General features: G+C 37.1%; 1 protein-coding gene across 1 annotated transcript in view; it reads left to right on the top strand.

The window, feature by feature from the left end:
• The window catches only part of FAF1 (Fas associated factor 1), a 325,035-nt gene that overhangs the window by 273,117 nt on the left and 32,510 nt on the right, over positions 1-19,408 (top strand). Inside the window, exons 16-18 of the mRNA XM_037499959.2 lie at positions 2,429-2,509; positions 3,502-3,579; positions 17,461-17,676. Of these exons, the coding sequence (XP_037355856.1) occupies positions 2,429-2,509; positions 3,502-3,579; positions 17,461-17,676 (375 nt within the window). The remainder of the gene's footprint in view (positions 1-2,428; positions 2,510-3,501; positions 3,580-17,460; positions 17,677-19,408) is intronic.

Below are 19,408 nucleotides of genomic sequence, written 5' to 3'. Positions count from 1 at the left end.
GAACAGAAGCAGCATGTTTGGAAATATGAGTCAGTTTCACCCTTAGTGTCCTAGGCAGATATATAGATTCTCTCTGGATTGGTTTAACCTTAACATAAATTCTCAAAGTTAACCCATGTCCTCTAAAACAGACACTGCTACTGCAGTCCATAATTTAAAATCCTGCCACTAAAGAAATTAGCAAACCAGTCCTAAATCCAGCTTTTCAACTCATTCTCACATACCACTTCTATCCAGTGAAAAAGAATCTTTTCTAAACATCTCCACCGGAAATTCCACAGACTTATGTTCTAGCAAAGCAAGACAGCCTCAGTTAGGACCTGGTAGTTACTTGCTATTTATTAATTCATCTCTCTGTTTTCATAGTCACATAATGGACTATCTTGAAAATTCTGTTTAAAACTTTCGATAACTGGCATTTCAAAAATAACAAGTTAATCTAACATTTAGATTCAGTCTTACATATAATAGCTATCAATCCTATTCTCTCAGGTATGTAACCTGAAAGAATGTTGAATGACAGGTTTGCCACAGTCCTGTACTGTTTTTGAGCACTAGCAGCTTATTAATGAGTTTACAGGAAAATCAGTATAACAAAAATAAACTTACAGTATAGATGTCTATGAAATCAAATGTTCATTCATGTTCAATTTTTAAGGACCTGCAAAGTACCAGCAACTGCTTAGGACTAGGGATACAGAGATAAACAAGCCAAAGTTGTTTGTTTGGGGGAGAGGGGAAGGTTTTTTGGGTTGTTTTGTTTTGTTTTGCTTACAGCCCAAAGATAGAATGGACCATTAAAAAAAATGATACTTAATGTTTATTTGTGAGAGGAAAAGGAGAAAGGGAAATAGTATAGGAAGGAGAAAAAAAAGGGAAGGAAACAAGTTAGGTGGTTCAGGAAGTCTTCTCACAACAGGTGCCACATTTTGTGACAGACAAAATGATGTTTCATATCAGCAACAGTCTTTTTTAAAACAGAGCTGTGTACTTAGGATGCTATTATTATAATATATTTGTGCTCAAAGGACTTCCAGCTGTGGTAACATTTGGAAGGTCCTTTTGTTGTGTTTACATAACATGTCCGTAACAGGTCATTATGCCCAACCAGTCAATTTCATTGACTCAAATGGGGCCACTTTGTGGATGAGCTTTCTTTTTTTCCTTAGTTTTTGCTCTAGACAATAAATATTTTATGTCTGGAAAGACAATTCATTTATTAAACAGATGCTTAATAAACACCTCCCAAAGCCAGAAGTGTGTGAAACACTCAGAATACAAATGTGTATAATATAGCTAAGGTCCTTGCCTTTATGATGCTTACAGTGTCATGAGGGAATATCACATTAAATAAATAATTATGCCATCATTAATTAATTTGCAATTGCGATAAGTGTTTTAAAAGGGAAAGTACAATGTTATGAGAAAAACCTGAACTAATTTGGAGGGGGAAGTAAGATGAAATTGAAATTTTAACCATCTGAAGTATTTCCCCATTTGAAACATAGAAAGATAAGATTACTCCCCTGTTGATTATATTAGGGATATCTAAATTTGGAAAGAAAAACTTGTCTACAGAGGCATAAGATCCTTAGAAATTCAATCCTTTAATTTAATAAATAACTGAAAGGGGAGAGATTTACTCAAGAATGCATAGCTTGCTACTGACAGGGCTAGGATTTAAATACAAATCTGCTTATCCTTCCATTATCTATCCTCGATGACTTAAAAAAAATCAAGATATTATATCATGAAGTCATGATTTAAATGTAGACAGATGGTATAATCTATTCAGAAGCTAAAAATATTCTAAAGGTTTCCAACTTGGATAACTTCTGCATTATCTGTACTTCATGGCTGTGAATGTTGTGAGAAGGTATTTATTTGATATCCCTGTTTTAGTGGTGGTATGTGGACTGAAGTTAACCAGGACATTATGCTTTTAGCCTTTCTGTGGGCTGACCAGAAAATTATGTCCTAGTCCTTTATTTTCTCCCAGTCCTTAGTCTCAATGCAACAATCTTCCAAATTTATCTTATAAAACTCAGGAGCAAAGGGGAAAGGAACTAATCCTTGTGAAAATGAACTAAGTATCAGGTGTTTTCCTTGCCTGTTTATATATTATTGCATTTAATTCTCAAAACAACCCTATGAGGCAAATATTAAACTGAGACTAGAGAGAATGAATAATTTTCTCAAGGTCAAACAATTTGTGAATGGTAGGTTTCAAACATTTCATTTTCAATAAATACTGTGCTGCTCATCTTATTGTTTGTTTACCTATTTTTATCCAATACACTTTAAAAGTTCCTTGTTTAATTCTAATAAATCCCCACAGGAGTAAGACAAGGGGATTGTCATTGTTTGGTTTTTTTCTTAAAGAAATAAATATGGTTAAATGCATTTGAATCTTTTCCTTTGTTTTAAGGATGAACGTGAAGCCAGAGAAAATGTGAAGAGAGAGCAAGATGAGGCCTATCGCCTTTCACTTGAGGCTGACAGAGCAAAGGTAAGTTTGGTCAAGGGATTTCTGGGATAAAAAAACTCAATCCTGAATAGTCTTTCATTATTTAAGTGCCAGCCCTTTTATTACTTTGATCTCTAAGAATGCTGGGTTTGCAGTGGAGAAAGGCAAATTCAGTTAACAGAACGAATATAATTCCACCCTGTTTCTTAAAGCATGGTTCGTTTTGGCAAGATAGTTTATTGAGAATCATGAAAAATGAAAACAAAAGTAGACCTAGTGTCTATTTTTTAACCTAGCAATTTTTAAAAATCACTTCAGGTGATTCTAATGTGCAGTCAATATTGAAAACCACTGATTTACTTAATGCTTCTTGAGCATCTGCTTCTTTACTGGACACTGAAGGAAGGGGAATGAATAAACCACAGTTTTCTGCCCTCAAAAATAGGCTCATAATGTGGTGTAGAGCAGATTCAGCCAAGAACATAGATAATTGTAGCATAACACAAGGATCCTAAGTGTCTTAAGAGAAGCACTGAGTTCAATGAAAATTTTTTGGCTTTTTTTTTTTGAGAGCCAAGAAGTAAGAATGTACTAGGGAGGGCTTCATAGAAGAGGTGGTGTACGTGAACTGAATAGAGAAAGAAGAGTAGAAGAGAAGAGCAAATAATAAATGCTAGTAGCAAGGAGTCAAAAAGCCTGCATAGGTTGTGGAAGCTGATGTGATAGAGCTTGAGATTAAGACAAGGAAGTAGCAAGAAAGACCACAGAATGAAAGGCCAGGTAAAAAAAGATCAGAAAGGAACATTAAAGAACAATTCTGAAAGATCTGGAATGCCACACTACCCAGAAGTTTGAATAGGACCCCATATGTGATCAGAGAGCAATAATGCTTTGTTATTTCTTCATTTCCATTGTCGTCCAAAAAACACTTCCATTACCACAGTGTACCTCTGGACTTTGTTGGGAATGAGCACCTTTTTTTTAAGTGAATAAATGTTTATTGAGTACTGACTCCCATTCTCTTTTATTGACAGAGGGAAGCTCATGAAAGAGAGATGGCAGAACAGTTTCGTTTGGAACAAATTCGCAAAGAACAAGAAGAGGAGCGTGAGGTAAGGCATAATTTTTAGGAAAGTTATTCAAAATCTGAGTATATTTCCACTACATTTAAAAATGAGGTTGTTGATATCTTTACAATTTACTTCTTTCCACTTTTCCAAAGATCATTTTAGCATGGAAGACCTAAACTTTCCTTGAAAGCATTCCTGATTTGTATGGAACTCTTAGGAAACTTGACCTTATACTAGATTTGTGGTCTTCTATTCTTTTTTTTTTTTAAAAGATCTATTTATTTTATTTATGCAAGAACCGGGTTATAGGCCAGATGTGCAGAAGGGTGAGAGGATTCACCAGAGACAGAGCGGGGAACAGAACGGGCAGACTGACTGAAATACACTGCTGAGGGGAGCAGTGGGCAAGACAGGAGAGGTCTACTGGACCATGTGGGTATCCCTCTGGCTGGCCGGGATCAAACCTGCGTTGCAGAGGCTGCGGACAGCTTCACAGCACGGCTCTCAATCACATGCGCCACGAGAGGAGGCCCTGGTCTTCTATTCTTTTTAATTGCTTTCTCCTGTTCTTGTCTGAAAAATACTCCCAGCCTCCTAGATAGTGTTCTACCCCAGTATACAAAGAATTTTCTACCCCTACCCCAGACTTAATCTTATTCACCAAAAAACATTCTGAGTTACTTCTGCAACATCTTACACTCAGTCCCTTAATACAGGAAATTCATTTAACTTGACTAATTTTTCTCCTCGACTTCATGACATGTCCTTAACAATACAGAGAATTTTTTTTTAAATATGCAACTGTATTTTTTTTAAAGATTTTTTTATTTTATTTATATAAGAACCAGAGTATAGGCCATATGTGTGGGAGAGTGAGAGGATTCACCAGAGACAGAGCAGGGAACAGAACAGGCAGACTGACAAAACACACTGCTGAGGGGAGCAGTGGGTGAGACAGGAGAGGTCTGCCCCGCCATGTGGGTTGCTCCGAGGCCGACGGGGATCAAACCGGCACTGCAGAGACTGCGGATAGTTTCACAGTGCTGCGCTCAACCACCTGCACCACCAGGGAGGCCCCAATACAGAGAATTATTAATTCATTCATTTTGCAATTTTTTTTTAATACTTAGTACTTGCCTGTGAGGAACCATGAATACAAACAGAGTTCCTGGCATCCAATAGTTCATAGTCTTATAAAAATAGAACTATAATACTCTGAGGAAAATTTATTATAGAAATTTGCCTAAAGTGCAGTAGAAACAAAGAGAAGGAAGTCAACTAACTTCCTAGGATGGTTTCATAAAAGAAAGGACTTTTAGAACTTTTTTCTAGATGTAAGACTAATAGCAAGATTTACTCATTAGAAAAAAAAAAAGGAAAAAATCTAACAAGTGATAGAAAGTCCTGGAAGATTCTAAATTGGGCTGAGGAAAGCGCCATTGGTCTTTATTCTCGGTCAAAGGATGTCACCATCACTCACTTTTTCAATAAATGTTTTTTGAACAATAACTGTGCTGAGCAATTAAAGAGAAACAAAGGAGAATAAAATATCTGCCTGTAAGGAGAGATTGCATTTTATAGGAAGGATGCGTCATGTCTACACGTAACAACAAGTCAAGGGAAATGTGCTAATTAACATAGGAAAAGTAAAAGCAAACTATGGAGTTCAGGGGCAAAGACACAATTTTTTTACAGCTTTGAGAACAGGACAACACTATAAAAGTGATATTTGTGCCAGGTTGAAAGATGTGTAAAATTTCACTGTTTGGAAATCAAAGTTTATTCATGTTCAAACACTTAATTGGGTGCCTGTCACATATTGTAAAAGATACTGTGCCTGACAAACCCTAGTTTGTGTACTCTGAGTGCTCTCAATAATGGGAGGGAGAAAATACTTTGGAGCATCTTCTGTGTATCAAGTACTCTGCTAATCACTTTATATATGCTTACACAGTGACCACTAAAACAAGCTACAAGGTTAAAGTTTTTCCCTTACAAGAGAGAAAATGAAAGCTTTTTGAGAACTGAAACAGCCGAGATTCTCATATGGATCTTTTGATACAAATCTCATACCCTTTTGTTTGCCTCATTCCATTCCAGTCTAAGGCCACATGTCATTGTATGTGTCTATAAGGAATCATGCTTGCAGAGTTTAGATAAGAGAGATTGTCACTATGCTTTGAGGCAATTTTAAGAAATACAGTTGGAAATTTTAGGACTCTCATTCTTTCATGCGCTCTTTCATACCTGTTCTCTTTAATAGCATATCTTCATCCTGGCTTGTTAAATGTCTCATGTACACTGCCTATCACAGATCTAGAGCTTAGTGGCATATATATTTTTTTCTGATGGTTTACCTAATGTACCCTGGGTTAAAATTTTCTCTCTAAATGTAAATCAAGTCAGTCCCACAATCATGCTTTAGCATACTCAGTGTATATGCTCCAGCTGTAAACATGTGAGACTATAGGGACTCGGGGAGGACTTGATGTACTCCCCCAAAAGTGAAGGTTCAGGTAATGCTATGCACTTTACCCCCACTCCCTCAAAGAATCACAATTATTTTATAAACACCACCATTAAGAAACCGTTTATCATCTGTTTATCTTAATTCAGTCTTATCCAAGTTTATTTGATCCTTGTTTTCATGGAGCTCCAGTTAACATATTTCAGCATATTAGTGTATAACAAACGACTCTTTGGGGAAAGGTGGTATTGTGCAACCTCTGAAGAAACTGAAACTCAGATTATACAGTTTACCTGTGGTCACCAAACTGGTTGGACATATAATCTGGACCAGAAGCCAAGTCACCTGACTTTTCACAGTAACACTGCCACCCCTTCTAGCCAGAAGTCTTAATCCATATAATTGTATTGAGAAACAAGAGTGGTTTTATTATTTTGATTATCTCCAGTATTTCAAGGTCCTTTAGAAAAATGAAGTGTTGGATAATCAAATCACCTTGGTTACAGGGAAATTCCTTATTGGTTGGCCTCATTTTGCAGTGTGGTAACTGTTGGAGTGAAATCTAGGAAGACCTGATTTTGATCTGCTCCTTGACCACAATAAGAAGAAAGACCATTAAAGGAGACTATTCTGAGGAAAAACAAAGAAATGGCAACGAAAGTCTCCCTTATTTTACTCATTATGTATTTACTTATTCTTTCCAAAATGAGTTTAAGGTAGCTTACATAAATATATCCAATCCCAAAGGATTAAAAAGATACAGAAATCAGGTCAAATATAGAAAGGATACAGAAGTCAATACAAAGAACAAATAAAAGAAGATAATGGCAAAGGTAAGATTAATGTGTTGACAACAGATAATACAACACAGGCACCAAATGCATGTGATAGGGTGCTGTAAATTTGGTCAAGATTAGTCACAAAATTTATTTTGTGCTCCTCTTCAACTATGTCAAAGGATATAGGATTGTCTACAAGTTGCACTCTATAACAGAAGATAAAGCCAGTCTCTCAGAGGGTGACCAGATCTTTCAAGCACTGAGCCCTTAGAGCAATGGTTCCTGTGGTTCCCCATCAGGAAGGAACTGTGCAGTGTGGTCAATACTGCCCCCACCATATCCAGTAGCAAAGTGGCAATATCACGTCATGTATGGCAGCTTCTTATAACTTTCTCTGTGTAATTCATAGTTATTAAGCCAAAGCACAGTTTAGTAAATGCATCTCTACAATGGCCCACATTATATTTTTTTCTGGTAGTCCAATTTAAAGGATGGATTTTATATTAACTGAAGAAATGTATATCCTTTAAAGCACCATCCTGAATATTTTTTGCCACTGAGTTTTTGGTAAGTAAAAGTTTTCAGTCAAGATAAATACCTGACTCCCAGGTATTTATTTAATCAATATTCACCAAATATTTGTTAATCTCCTATGTGCCAATTACTAAAGCAGTTGCTATGGATACTGTGTCATGTGAAACATAGCTCCTACCCTCAAGGAGCTCACTGTCTATTCAGGAGGGTGGATGAATTCAAAAATTATTATAATAATAGATACTATATATTATAAAAACCATTAAGATGACATGGAGTGATAAGGATATTTATAGAAAAATATGATTTCTGACTAAGAAGATTATAAGGAAGACTTCACAGAGAGGAAACTTTGGAGGAATAATAAACTTTTATAACGATGAAATGGAAAAGCATTTTGAATGGGTCAGTGAATAGGGGATAGTAGGATATATAGGAATGGGTAGGACCCATGGGTGCTTTTGCATGAGCAAAAGGAAAAAAACACAGGGTTTGCTCAGGGAACAGTAAATGGACAAATTTAGAATACCATCAAATAACTAGAGCTAATGTTAAAAGGGCTATGTTTTAGAAATCATGAGAGGGAGAGAACAGGCATAAAGTTATTCCCTGTTATTGCTGGTTCCATTAAGCAGAAAAGAAAAATATTACTTTTTTGCCTATTTATGCAAAGTTGTTTCCTTTTATGCCTCAATGCCTCTTCAAATAGAAAATGTTTAAGTAATATTAAAGACCTTAAATGGGGAAATAGAAGAGCATGGAACTAGAAACCTTGGCACTTTCCCTTTAGTTTTCTGATTTGATCTTCATAACCACCCTACAAAATGGGTAAGGGCAATATTCTCATTACCATTTTATAAATGAAGATGATAGCAGGATTAAAAAGCCCATTTTAAAAGTCTTACCTATGTTTTTCATATAAAAGTAGAACTAAAGCTTTTATCTGGTATCCTTTCTTATCCCAAAATGGTAAATGAATAAATGAAGGTAGTAACATGATTAAGTTATTGAACTGTACTCTTATGTTTTTATCTATGTAAATTACCTTTTGCCACATAAAAATATTACTACTACACCTGGCCATAATCATAGTCACCCCAGCCACCATCACAGTCACTATCTATTGAGGAATAATATGTACTAAACTTTTTGCTGAGCACTTAATAGACATTATCTAATTGAACACATCACTACACCCTACTATTATTCAGAGATTAATAGTTTGAAGAGATTGGGCCTCCCCGGTGGCGCAGCGGTTGAGCGCTTTGCGAAGCTGCCCGCGGCCTCTGCGGCGCCGTTCGATCACCGGAGGAGGGTCCCACATGGCGCGCAGACCTCTCCTGCCGCCCGCTGCTCCCCTCAGCAGTGTACTTCGGTCCTTCTGCCTGCTCTGCTCCCCGCTCTGGCTCTGGTGAATTCTCTCACCCTCCCGCGCTTCTGACTGTACCAGTGCATGTATTAAATAAATAAAAGCATGCCTCTGAAGAGATTAATTCAGTTTGAAGTAATTTGCTATTGTCCTCATGAATCTAAAATAGATAAGAAAATCTAGTTTGATGATATTTAAGTCACAACCTACAAACTGTTCTTCATATCGAGGATCAGCCCCAGATCATATCTCTAAATTTTGGTTAAGGAGATATCACCTGCCTTGTTTTAGTTTATCCAGAGTGGGGATCCATTGTACTCCTTTAATGACCACATATGGTATGATTTTAAATATTTTTCTATACATTTGACTCCCAAATTTGTATCTCCAGCTCCTCCCTTTCCCTGAACTCCAGGCTTGAATGTGTAATTGTTAACTCATCATCTTCACCACAAATTTATCAAGTCTTAAACTAAACAACTGATCTTACTCTCCCCACCCAAACCTGCTCCTTCTGCACTCTTCCTATCTTAATAAGTGGAAACTCTTTCCAGTTGCTTGAGCGAAAAGATCTTGGAATTATCCTTGATTTCTCTCTTTCACATCCATATTAAGTGACAAAAATCCTACTGACTCTACCTTTAAAATATAAGCATAACTCAAATGCTTTTCACTAATTCCATCACGTCTGCCCTCATCCAAACTACCATTATCTGTCACCTTGGTTACTATAGTAATCTACAAACTTTATGTCACACCTCCCTCCATTTTTGTCTTTTCACATTTAATGATAGTCATTAAAAATCATTTAAATAATCATTTAAATAATCATTTAATAATCATTTAATAATAATCATTTAAAACACTTGGCATCTCATGTCACTTCAAAAACCTGCAGTGACTTCATAACACTAAATAAAAGATAAAATCTTTTCAATGATTCCAATCACAATCTGCAGTTTTCTTTTAAGAAATTGATAAACTGACTAAAATTTATATGAAAATAAAATAGACCTGGAATAGCCAAAACAATTTTGGAAAAGAACATAATTAGAGGATTTAATAGAGTCCTTCCTCTGAGACTTAGCATAATGAAGACAGTGTGGGAATTGGCAAAGGAGTAAATCCACAGATCAATGAAACAAAACAGAGTCCAGAAATAGACCCATACATCTGTGGTCAATTATCAACAAAGATACAAAAGGCAGTTCAATGAAGGAAGGATGTTTTTTTCAACAAATGATGCTGCAACTACTTTTTTTTTTTTACCCATATGCAAAAAAAAAAAAAAAAGTTTTAACACGGAACAATAAAAATCCTCCCAATTCAGGTCTTGTATACATGTAAAGATTAACACAAAATAGACCATAGACCTAATTTTAAAGTAATTCTGCTCCAGCCACATTGACTTCCCTGCTGTTCCTTAGTGAAGCCAGGCAGCAGGGCATGGCAATTACTGTGACTTCTGCTTATAATACTTCCCCAGACTAAACCTCCATAATATTTGCTTACTGGGATATACAGTATTTAAAATTGCCCCCTCTTCCCTCTGCAAGTACTTCCTGCACTCACCCCCTGCTCCCCGTTGCATTCATCAACTATGTGACAAACTGTTTATTCTCCTGTGTGTATATTTGTTGTCTTACTCCCACTCTACTTGAATAAAAGCTCCATAAAGGCAGAATTATTTATCACTGCTATTTCCCCATCATGTAGAGCAATGCCTGCACATAGTGGGTGCTCAGTAAGAATTCATGTAATTAATGAATGTCACTATTAGCTTAATTCATACTCTGCTTAAACCAGCTATAAGCTGTAATTTGGTGGGTACTTATAGAAATATATGCATATGTGTATATATGCATATATTTGTGTGTGTATACACATTAAGCCATTCTTTGTTTCCTACTATAAGAGACTGGTGTACATGTGTAGTATCCTTCCTGTTTAAAATGTAATTGTATAGAAACAGTCTTTTCTGAATATCTGTCTTTTTTTTTTTTTTTTTTTTTTTATAGAGGCATGCTTTATTTATTTGTTTGCTGGTTTGTTTGTTTGTTTTGTTCATACATGCACTGGGTACAGTCAGAAGCGCGGGAGGGTGAGAGAATTCACCAGAGCCAGAGCGGGGAGCAGAGCAGGCAGAAGGACGGAAGCACACTGCTGAGGGGAGCAGCGGGCGGCAGGAGAGGTCTGCGCGCCATGTGGGACCCTCCTCCGGTGGCCGGGAAGCAGCCGGGGATCGAACCGGCGCCGCAGAGGCCGCGGGCAGCTTCGCAACCCAGCGCTCAACCGCTGCGCCATCGGGGAGGCCCTCTGAATATCTGTCTTTACTGCCCAATTTCATTTCCAAAACATCCCCATTTCTCTTCCATCAAATGTGAATGCTTTAAATATTCATATATTTTTAGTAAAACAAAAAAAAATCCAACTTATACCAGGTTTCCCTGTTTTATTACAAAACGAAAATAATGCAAATAAAAAAATGTATTTGTCAAGCAAATCAAACTTAAGTTTAACAATGATGTTGACTATGACTGCTATTCAAGTCTAGGAGTCCTTTATGTCATTGTTTTACAATGGTGTTTACTTACATGAGGCCTTTGCTTTTACCTAGTATATATGAAACTAAGCTACTGATAATATTTTTATGGTTTTTTTTAACCAGTAAACTTGGGTATTGAGATCACAAGGTTGTCAGTTTACCTAAAATCTCTTCATTGTTTTCCGCATTGGGCCACTGGTGTGGGGTATCTGAGGTCTGTTTTCATTCTGGAGAAAAGCCCTGGAGACTGAGTGCATTGAGGAGCAGACATTGTCTGCATAGTGAATGGGGTAATGAACTACTGTTGTTTATTCTTCTGTAGTATAAATTGGTTGAGTTCATAAAATAATGTAGCATCTGTTGTTATACTGTGCAGGGAAATGTCAAAATAGAAAGCAAGCAGACAGGTGATTAAAGGGAGAACAGGAGGAGAAACCAGGAAATCTCACATTAAATTCTGATATAAAATAGGTACAAAGGGAATAACAACTGTCATCTGTTGTGTACAGTGTTATATCCTGAGTTTCAAACTAGACACTTTTCATTGAGTGATGACCATGTGTCAACATTTGCTAAATGTTTTATAAACATTACTGCATTTTATACAAGAAACTTTGTGAGAAGATTTGACCCAATTCTTATAGGAGTTAACTGATGTTCATAAAGACTATTATATGCTTAAAGACCAGGATTTGAACCTCTGCCTGTCATATGTTCCCAACTATAACATTACATGACATTTAATTTAGAGATTAAAGTTTTTAAAACTGCTGTGATAAAAACAGAGTAGTGATTTACTTGAGAAGAGTAATTCTGAAGAAGGGGCAAAAGAGGGGCCTCCCTGGGATGGCCTAGGGATTAAGCCTCAGCACTCTCACTGCTGAGGCCTGAATTCAATCTCCGGCCAGGGAACTAACTCACATATGGTGCAGCAGACCTCTATTGTCTCGCCCACTGCTGCCCCTGAGCAGTGCATTTCAGTAAATCCACCTGTTCTGCTCCCCACTCTGTCTCTGATGAATCTTCTCACCCCCTGCACCTCTGGCCTACACCCAGTCCTTCTATGCAAAAATAAATAAAATAAAAATAAATAAATAAAAATAAATAAATAAATAAATAAATAAGAAGGGGGCAAAGTATTTAAGATATGTTTGATCAGGGTTCTAGTTATTATAGGCCTATTCTCTCTAAAAATTTATCAAGTTGTACACTTAGGATTTGTGCCCTTTTCCCTAAGTTTGTTATATTTCAATAAAATCTTTAAAATCTAGAAATTAATCTTACTGTTTTTCTTGTTCTGTTTTTACAATGAATGTGTCTATAATGAGGAAAAACCTTTTTTAATCATCAAACCTTTTTTAATCTTTCAAAAACCATCAGTGTTGGAGACAGTCAAATGATCCCATTAATATTTTAGAAAATAGGGTCTCCCTGGTGGCGCAAGGGGTTAGGCACAGCACTATGAAGCTACCCGTAGCCTCTGAAGCATGAGTTCTATTCCTGGCCGTCCAGGGAGATACCCACATGGTGCAGCAGGCTTCTCCTGTCTTGCCCGCTGCTCCCCTCAGCAGTGTATTTAGTCAGTCTGCCTATTCTGTTCCCCACTCTGTCTCTGGTGAATCCTCTCACTGACCCCCTGTACCTCCAGCCTGTATCCCAGTTCTTATATGCATAAAGAAATAAATCTTTAAGGAGGGGTGGGAACTTTCTGGGGAATATAACCAAAATGAAAATGCATACATTGTGCAAAAATGAAAAATGATGTAAGAATTACATAAAATAAAATGGAAAAAAATATGTATTTTTAGAAAATATATGTAACTAATCCACAAAAGTAGATTATATCGCTGCAGACAACTCTTAATTAGCCCTTACTAGACATATATGTGGAAAATTCATCTGAAGAATTGATGCTAGAGGGAGAAAGGAAACTTAGGTTGTTCAGTTTTTGGTTCCTAGAAGAAATGAGATTCAGATTCTCTCAACATTTGTTGAGCATCTGCTATGTGCTTATCAAATGCATTCTCATAACATGTTAGTTTATTCCTTCTCTTATCAAATACATATTTAATATCTATGTTGTGCTCAATGCTCTAGATTTACAATATGAAGTGAGACATGTTCCCAGTGCTTACAGACCTTGCAAACTAGTAAGAAAGCCAGACGTTAAGCACATAACTATGGTACAGTATAATAAATGCTATCAAAGACATAGTTGAAATTTAAGTTTTATATACACCAGTTCATCTTTCTTTTGGTTATTAATATATGACAGTGTTACTAAAAGAGTTTAATTAACAATGGGAATTATATACATGATGTATATAAAATTCCTAGTGTGGTGTATGACATATAATAAGCTTTAGTTAATGGTTGCTCGGGGTCGTACTGGCAAGATAGTTGTAGACTTTCATTTTTGTATGGGGAAAATTATACCCAGAAATGAAAACATAAGAAATATAGCTCAAAAATCAGAAAATAGAAAGTTAAACCAGTTACTTTTATGTTTCTTATTTGGATAGTATGAGTGGAAGTTTATCCAATATTGATGTTCAAGGTTAGCAGTGAGATTCATCTGATTATTTTCAGATGTTTCTAGTGGAGTGTTCTGTAGATGTCTGTTAAGCCTATTTGGTCTTACTCTTTTAAGACTATTTCCTTATTTACTCTCTGACTTGTTGTCCTGTCCATTTTTGTAAGTGAAGTATTAAAATCCCCTAGTATTATTGTGTTCTTGTGAATATCTCTCTTTAGTCCTGTCAATAACTGCCTTATACATCTTGGTGCTCCATCATTTGGTGCATATATACTTATAAGTATTACTATTTCTTGTATTAGGCCCTTACTCATAACTAATGTCCATCTCTATTTCTTACTAACTTTTTAAGCTGAAAATCTCTTTTATTTGAGATAAGTATAGCTATTCCTGACTTATTTTGATTGCCAGTTGCTATAGAGTTGTCTTCTAGCCCTTAACTCCAAGACTGTATTTGTCTTTATTCTTTGGTCTTCCTTCTATATTGAATGATGGAAGTATTCCAGGCTGGAAATCTCTTTTTTTGAATACTTTAACTGTCTCCTGACATTCCCTCCTTGCCTGTAAAGTTTCCACTGAAAAGTCCACTAACATTCTAATGGTCGTTGCCTTATAGGTTGCTCTTCTTTCTCTTGATGCTTTTAATATTCTGTCCTTGTCATTGATTTTTCAACAGTTTCATTATAACGTGTCTTGAATTATGTTGGTCTGGTATTATCTTATTTGGGATTCTTTGGATCAGAACATCTTGTTTATTTCCCAAATTGACATGGTTCTCAGCAATTGTTTCTTTTTTTTAATAAGAATTTTTTTTATTTGTTTATTTATACAAGCACTGGGTACAGTCAGAAGCGCAGGAAGGTGAGAGAATTCACCAGAGTGGGGAACAGGCAGACTGATGAAATACACTGCTGAGGGGAGCAGCAGGCTGCAGGAGAGGTCTGCGCGCCATGTGGGACCCTCGCCCAGCGGCCGGGGATCGAACCAGTGCTGCAGAGGCTGCGGGCAGCTTCGCAACCCAGCGCTCAACCACTGCACCATGGGGGAGGCCCTCAGCAATTATTTCTTTAAATAAATTTTATATGCCTTTTTCATTCTGTTCTCCTTCTGAACCTGCATCATATGGATATTGTTTCTCTTTACATTATCCCAAAGAACTCTTACTCTGTTCTCATTTTTTTAATTCTTTTTTCTCTGTTGTTCTATTTGTGTGTTCTACCCCCCTGTGTTTTCAAGCTTGCTAATTCTTTCCATTACTTGCATTTGTCTACTGTTGAAGTTCTCTATTGTGATTTTTAATTTGGTTATAGTATATTTTAGGTCCATTAGTTCTAGTTGTAACAGTCTCATATTTTCTCAAGTTATTGTGTTCCTGTTTTTGTTCATCATTGTTTTTCTTAATTCAGCAAGCATGGTTATAACTGTTACCTTATACTCCTCATCAGGCATGTTTTGCATTTCTGCTGAATTGAGACTGCTTTCAGAGTTTATTTGCTCCAGCAGTTATATGTTTATTCCTTCATTTTTCATTTTTATGGGTTGTAATAGGAAATTTACTTTTCTTATAAAAGCCACAAAGTGCCTTCATATCTTTCTTGAAAGAAGCTTGGATTCATTCTAGTTTTTTTACTCGGTATCTTTAAGTTTCTATTATTTCACAGACCAGCACTTTTGCACCTTTGAGATGGTTGGGTCATAGATGCCAGTAATGGGTAACGGATAGGATGGAACCAGGGTAGTAGGGCACTGAAAGGTCACTTCCAGTGAGCACCAAGTGTTCAAGGTCCTTACAGTGCAACAAGTACTTTAGTTGTATAGTGGGGATCCACTTGATCACCTCCTCTAGGCCAACTTCTTCACCAGATATCTCAAACAATCTCATGCAAGCTTCAACCTCTAGGCTGTGTTTGAACAATAGATGTTGTTCTAGGTGGGGTCTATAATTGAGAAGGTCCACAAGCTGGGGATTGTTTGTCTTTGCTTTTCGATTAGGGAGTCTTACCCTGGGGCTTTCCTGCCTGTTGTTAAGATCCAGGTGCCTCAAACTCTTGTCAGTGAGAGCTTTCAGCTTTCTAGGTTCACCCTAGGTTGGGGTAAGGCAGGTGTTTCACATATCACAGCCACAGACTGCAAACAATATCTCCCTCTCTGAAGAAGGTGATCAGACCTGGCTCTCCCTACCTGTTCAGGCCCCAGTGTTCTAGTTTGGGGCCTCAGGCTTGAGCCATCATTCTATACACTAACTCTCATAGTTTTCCAGTGGCATACCCTCTGTCCTGCACCAACTCTGTACACCCCTTTCTCCAGTATAGTTTTGGGTTTTTTAAGTTCCCCAGGTAGATGTGTTCTCTTGAGTTAATATCAGAGGGGCTCCATACAGCAGCTGCTCCTCTCTGTAATGGGTTGTACTGCCCCAATAGCATTCAAACGCAGTCAATTAACAGCTTTTCCTACCCCTTTCTGCAACCATACAGTTGTTCTTAATGTATGTGATAGTGGGCCTCCCCGGTGGCGCAGCAGTTGAGCGCTGGGTTGCGAAGCTGCCCGCGGCCTCTGCGGCGCCGGTTCGATCCCTGGCTGCTCCCCGGCCACCGGAGGAGGATCCCACATGGTGCGCAGACCTCTCCTGCCACCCGCTGCTCCCCTCAGCAGTGTACTTCAGCCCTTCTGCCTGCTCTGCTCCCCGCTCTGGCTCTGGTGAATTCTCTCACCCTCCCGCGCTTCTGACTGTACCCAGTGCATGTATAAACAAAACAAACAAATATAATAAATAAATAAATAAAAACATGCCTCTATAAAAAAAAAAAACTATTAATGTATGTGATAGTGATCCATTTAACTTCAGGGGAGTTTGTCTTTGTTTTGTTGTAATTTTGTTGTGAATATGTGGAGGAGGTGTGCCATGTGCTTTACTCTGCTGCCATCTTGCTAGAATTTGTTAAACATATTTTCATTTCTTCTTTTTATTCCATTTTTTTTATTGTCACATAACAGAAATTTGTCTTTTCAACCCTTTAAGTGTACAATTCAGTGACACTAATTTCATTCTCAATGCTATATAACCATTACCACTCTACAAAATTTTTCAAATAGAATCCATTCCATTTTGATGTCAATATTATCCATTATTATACAAATTTTTTAGTCACACTTGGGAAATGTATGTTATTTCTCTTACAATTTTATATATGTGTGTATATATGCATACATAATGCTTATACATATATAAAATAGAGAATATATTAAAATATGTATGTTGTATGTAAATGTACTGAATTACACGTGTATATTTATATATGTTTGTCTGTTGTAAATGTCTTTAATGTCTTCATTCACAGAGAGGTTATTTGATACCTGTTTCCTTAATCAAAATACCTGAGCCTTTTAGTTAAAAGCAATTAAGTTACTTATCTACATAGTTACCTATTGAGTTAATAATTTAGTTTCCTAGTAATTTAATAATTTATTGTCATCAAGGTGAGATTTGTTTTAATTAACAGTCTATTGGTCAAATAGAGAAAGAAAAATACCTGATTTTATTTTTCAAGCATAAGATTTGATTAATAGATGCACAATAACTTTTTGATGAGTTTCTAAAAAATAGTAGCTTTTTTCTAATCTTTCTCTCTCTCCCCCCCTTCCTACAGTCCCATCTATCACACATTTTAATACCTGTTTTTTTGCCCTCCTTAGGCCATCCGGCTCTCCTTAGAGCAAGCCCTGCCTCCAGAGCCAGAAGAAGAAAATGCTGAGCCTGTGAGCAAACTGCGGATCCGAACCCCCAGTGGCGAGTTCCTCGAGAGACGTTTCCTGGCCAGCAATAAGCTCCAGATCGTCTTTGATTTTGTAGCTTCCAAAGGATTCCCCTGGGATGAGTTCAAGTTACTGAGCACCTTTCCTCGGAGAGATGTAAGTTCCCATGCCTGTCTGAGAAGTGTGTCCAGATGGGATGTATCTCATCGTTGGTACTGGATAAAGTAGTCCAAGAAAGGTTCCATAGGACAGCCTACTACAAAATCAAACCCCCAGGAGTCCTTCTGTTCTGCACACCATTCTCTTCTCAGTCTTTGGAGAAGGTATGGCTTCCCAGGCCAGCAGCCATGTGCCTAGTAACCTATGTGAAAAATTAGATATTCGGTCTTTCTTCCTTCCTAGCTCTTTCCCCTATACCAAATATCATACAGACTTTTTTGTGATCTCATCTCTGTATATTCAGAGTATATCTGAGAAGTGTGTGTTTAACAGTTACCAGAGGTATGATTATAGGTTCAGTAAAATGAATTATGCTAAAGCAAGAGTATTTTGTGATTTCATAATTCTTACTAGCCTGAAAAGTCAGGGAGGATAACCTGTATTCACTATGTAGCTATATTTCAGCAAGGTACTTGATAGTTCCTTATAGAATACTGGGGCAAAGTGGAGAAATGTGAATTTACAATTAAATAGTTAAAGTGCTGATTAAATGGTTATGTCCAGAAAGTATTGACTAAGTGACTCCCATCTTCCTAGAGGGGACCAAAAATCTCTGCACTTAATCCTTTATTACTCACCATACTTGCTAGCAACTTAAATGAATACTTTATCAGATTTATGGATTATGAAAATTAAGAGCCAGGAAGACCTTAAAAATATTGAAATAGACAAAAATGATCCTAGAGAAATTATGCAGAAATAGAGATTCCTGCATTTGGTTTAGCAAAATCAATTGCTTGCTTTTGGAATGAATAAACTATGTTTTAGCAGAAATTGTGGTTTAATTAAGCTGAATATACATTAGTAATGTGTAGTGGTTGCCAACAGAAAGCTAGTTGCATTTTTACAGGTATAATCTAATCCCAATAATAATATAACTTGATGGTCCTGTTCAACTCAGTACTACCTCTTAAATGGTCCTTAGACTCCACTGTGAAACCTTAAGAAACAGGAGGACTATCCAGAGCAGAACTGGTAGGAAGGTAAGAGAAGTAGAAATCATCATTTGACAGGCATTTCCTCTGGAGAAAGAAGAGCCTTAGGAGGCATGATTGTTGTCGTTAGGTACTTGAAGGCCTACCGTGTGAAAGAGGGATCTGACTTTTTGAGACTTCAAGGACAAAACTGGAGCTGGTAAATTCAAAATTACAGCAGTCATTTATCCAGTGTGAGAAACCATTTTCTAAGAAAGGAATAGCTTATCTTGTGAGGTAATGACAACTGAATGGCCCCTTTTAGCAAGAGTGGATGCATATGGAGAAGTATTCATCCCTGGTGTTCTATATTATATGGGATACGACTTGGACCAACTTACTTCTAAGAAACATAATAGTCTTAATATTCTGTGACTCCATTATGATCTGGTAATATGAGATCTAGTAACCTAGACTTTGACAGATGCACCAAAACCAAGAATTTGGTTAAGGTTCATCTAATTCCTTCACACTGGCTGTCAGATTTGCAGGATAGAGATAGAAACCAGTGGTATATGGTTAGCTCTGTCACTTTACCACAAATTCCCTAGGTATGATGAGGCTCCTACCACTTAGAAATAAGCCAAGGACACAATGCCCCAGGTGCTTGCCATTGGCTCCTTTCTCACTGCCCCCATGTACTGCTCCTAGCTCTTCATTCATGTGGAATATGTGTACACACACACAAGGGAACA

This window comes from Talpa occidentalis, unplaced genomic scaffold (genome assembly GCF_014898055.3).
Source record: "Talpa occidentalis isolate TD23 unplaced genomic scaffold, MPIMG_talOcc4v2.1 talOcc4.9, whole genome shotgun sequence".
Lineage (NCBI taxonomy): Eukaryota > Metazoa > Chordata > Mammalia > Eulipotyphla > Talpidae > Talpa > Talpa occidentalis.
This window is presented reverse-complemented; position numbering and strand designations above follow the sequence as displayed.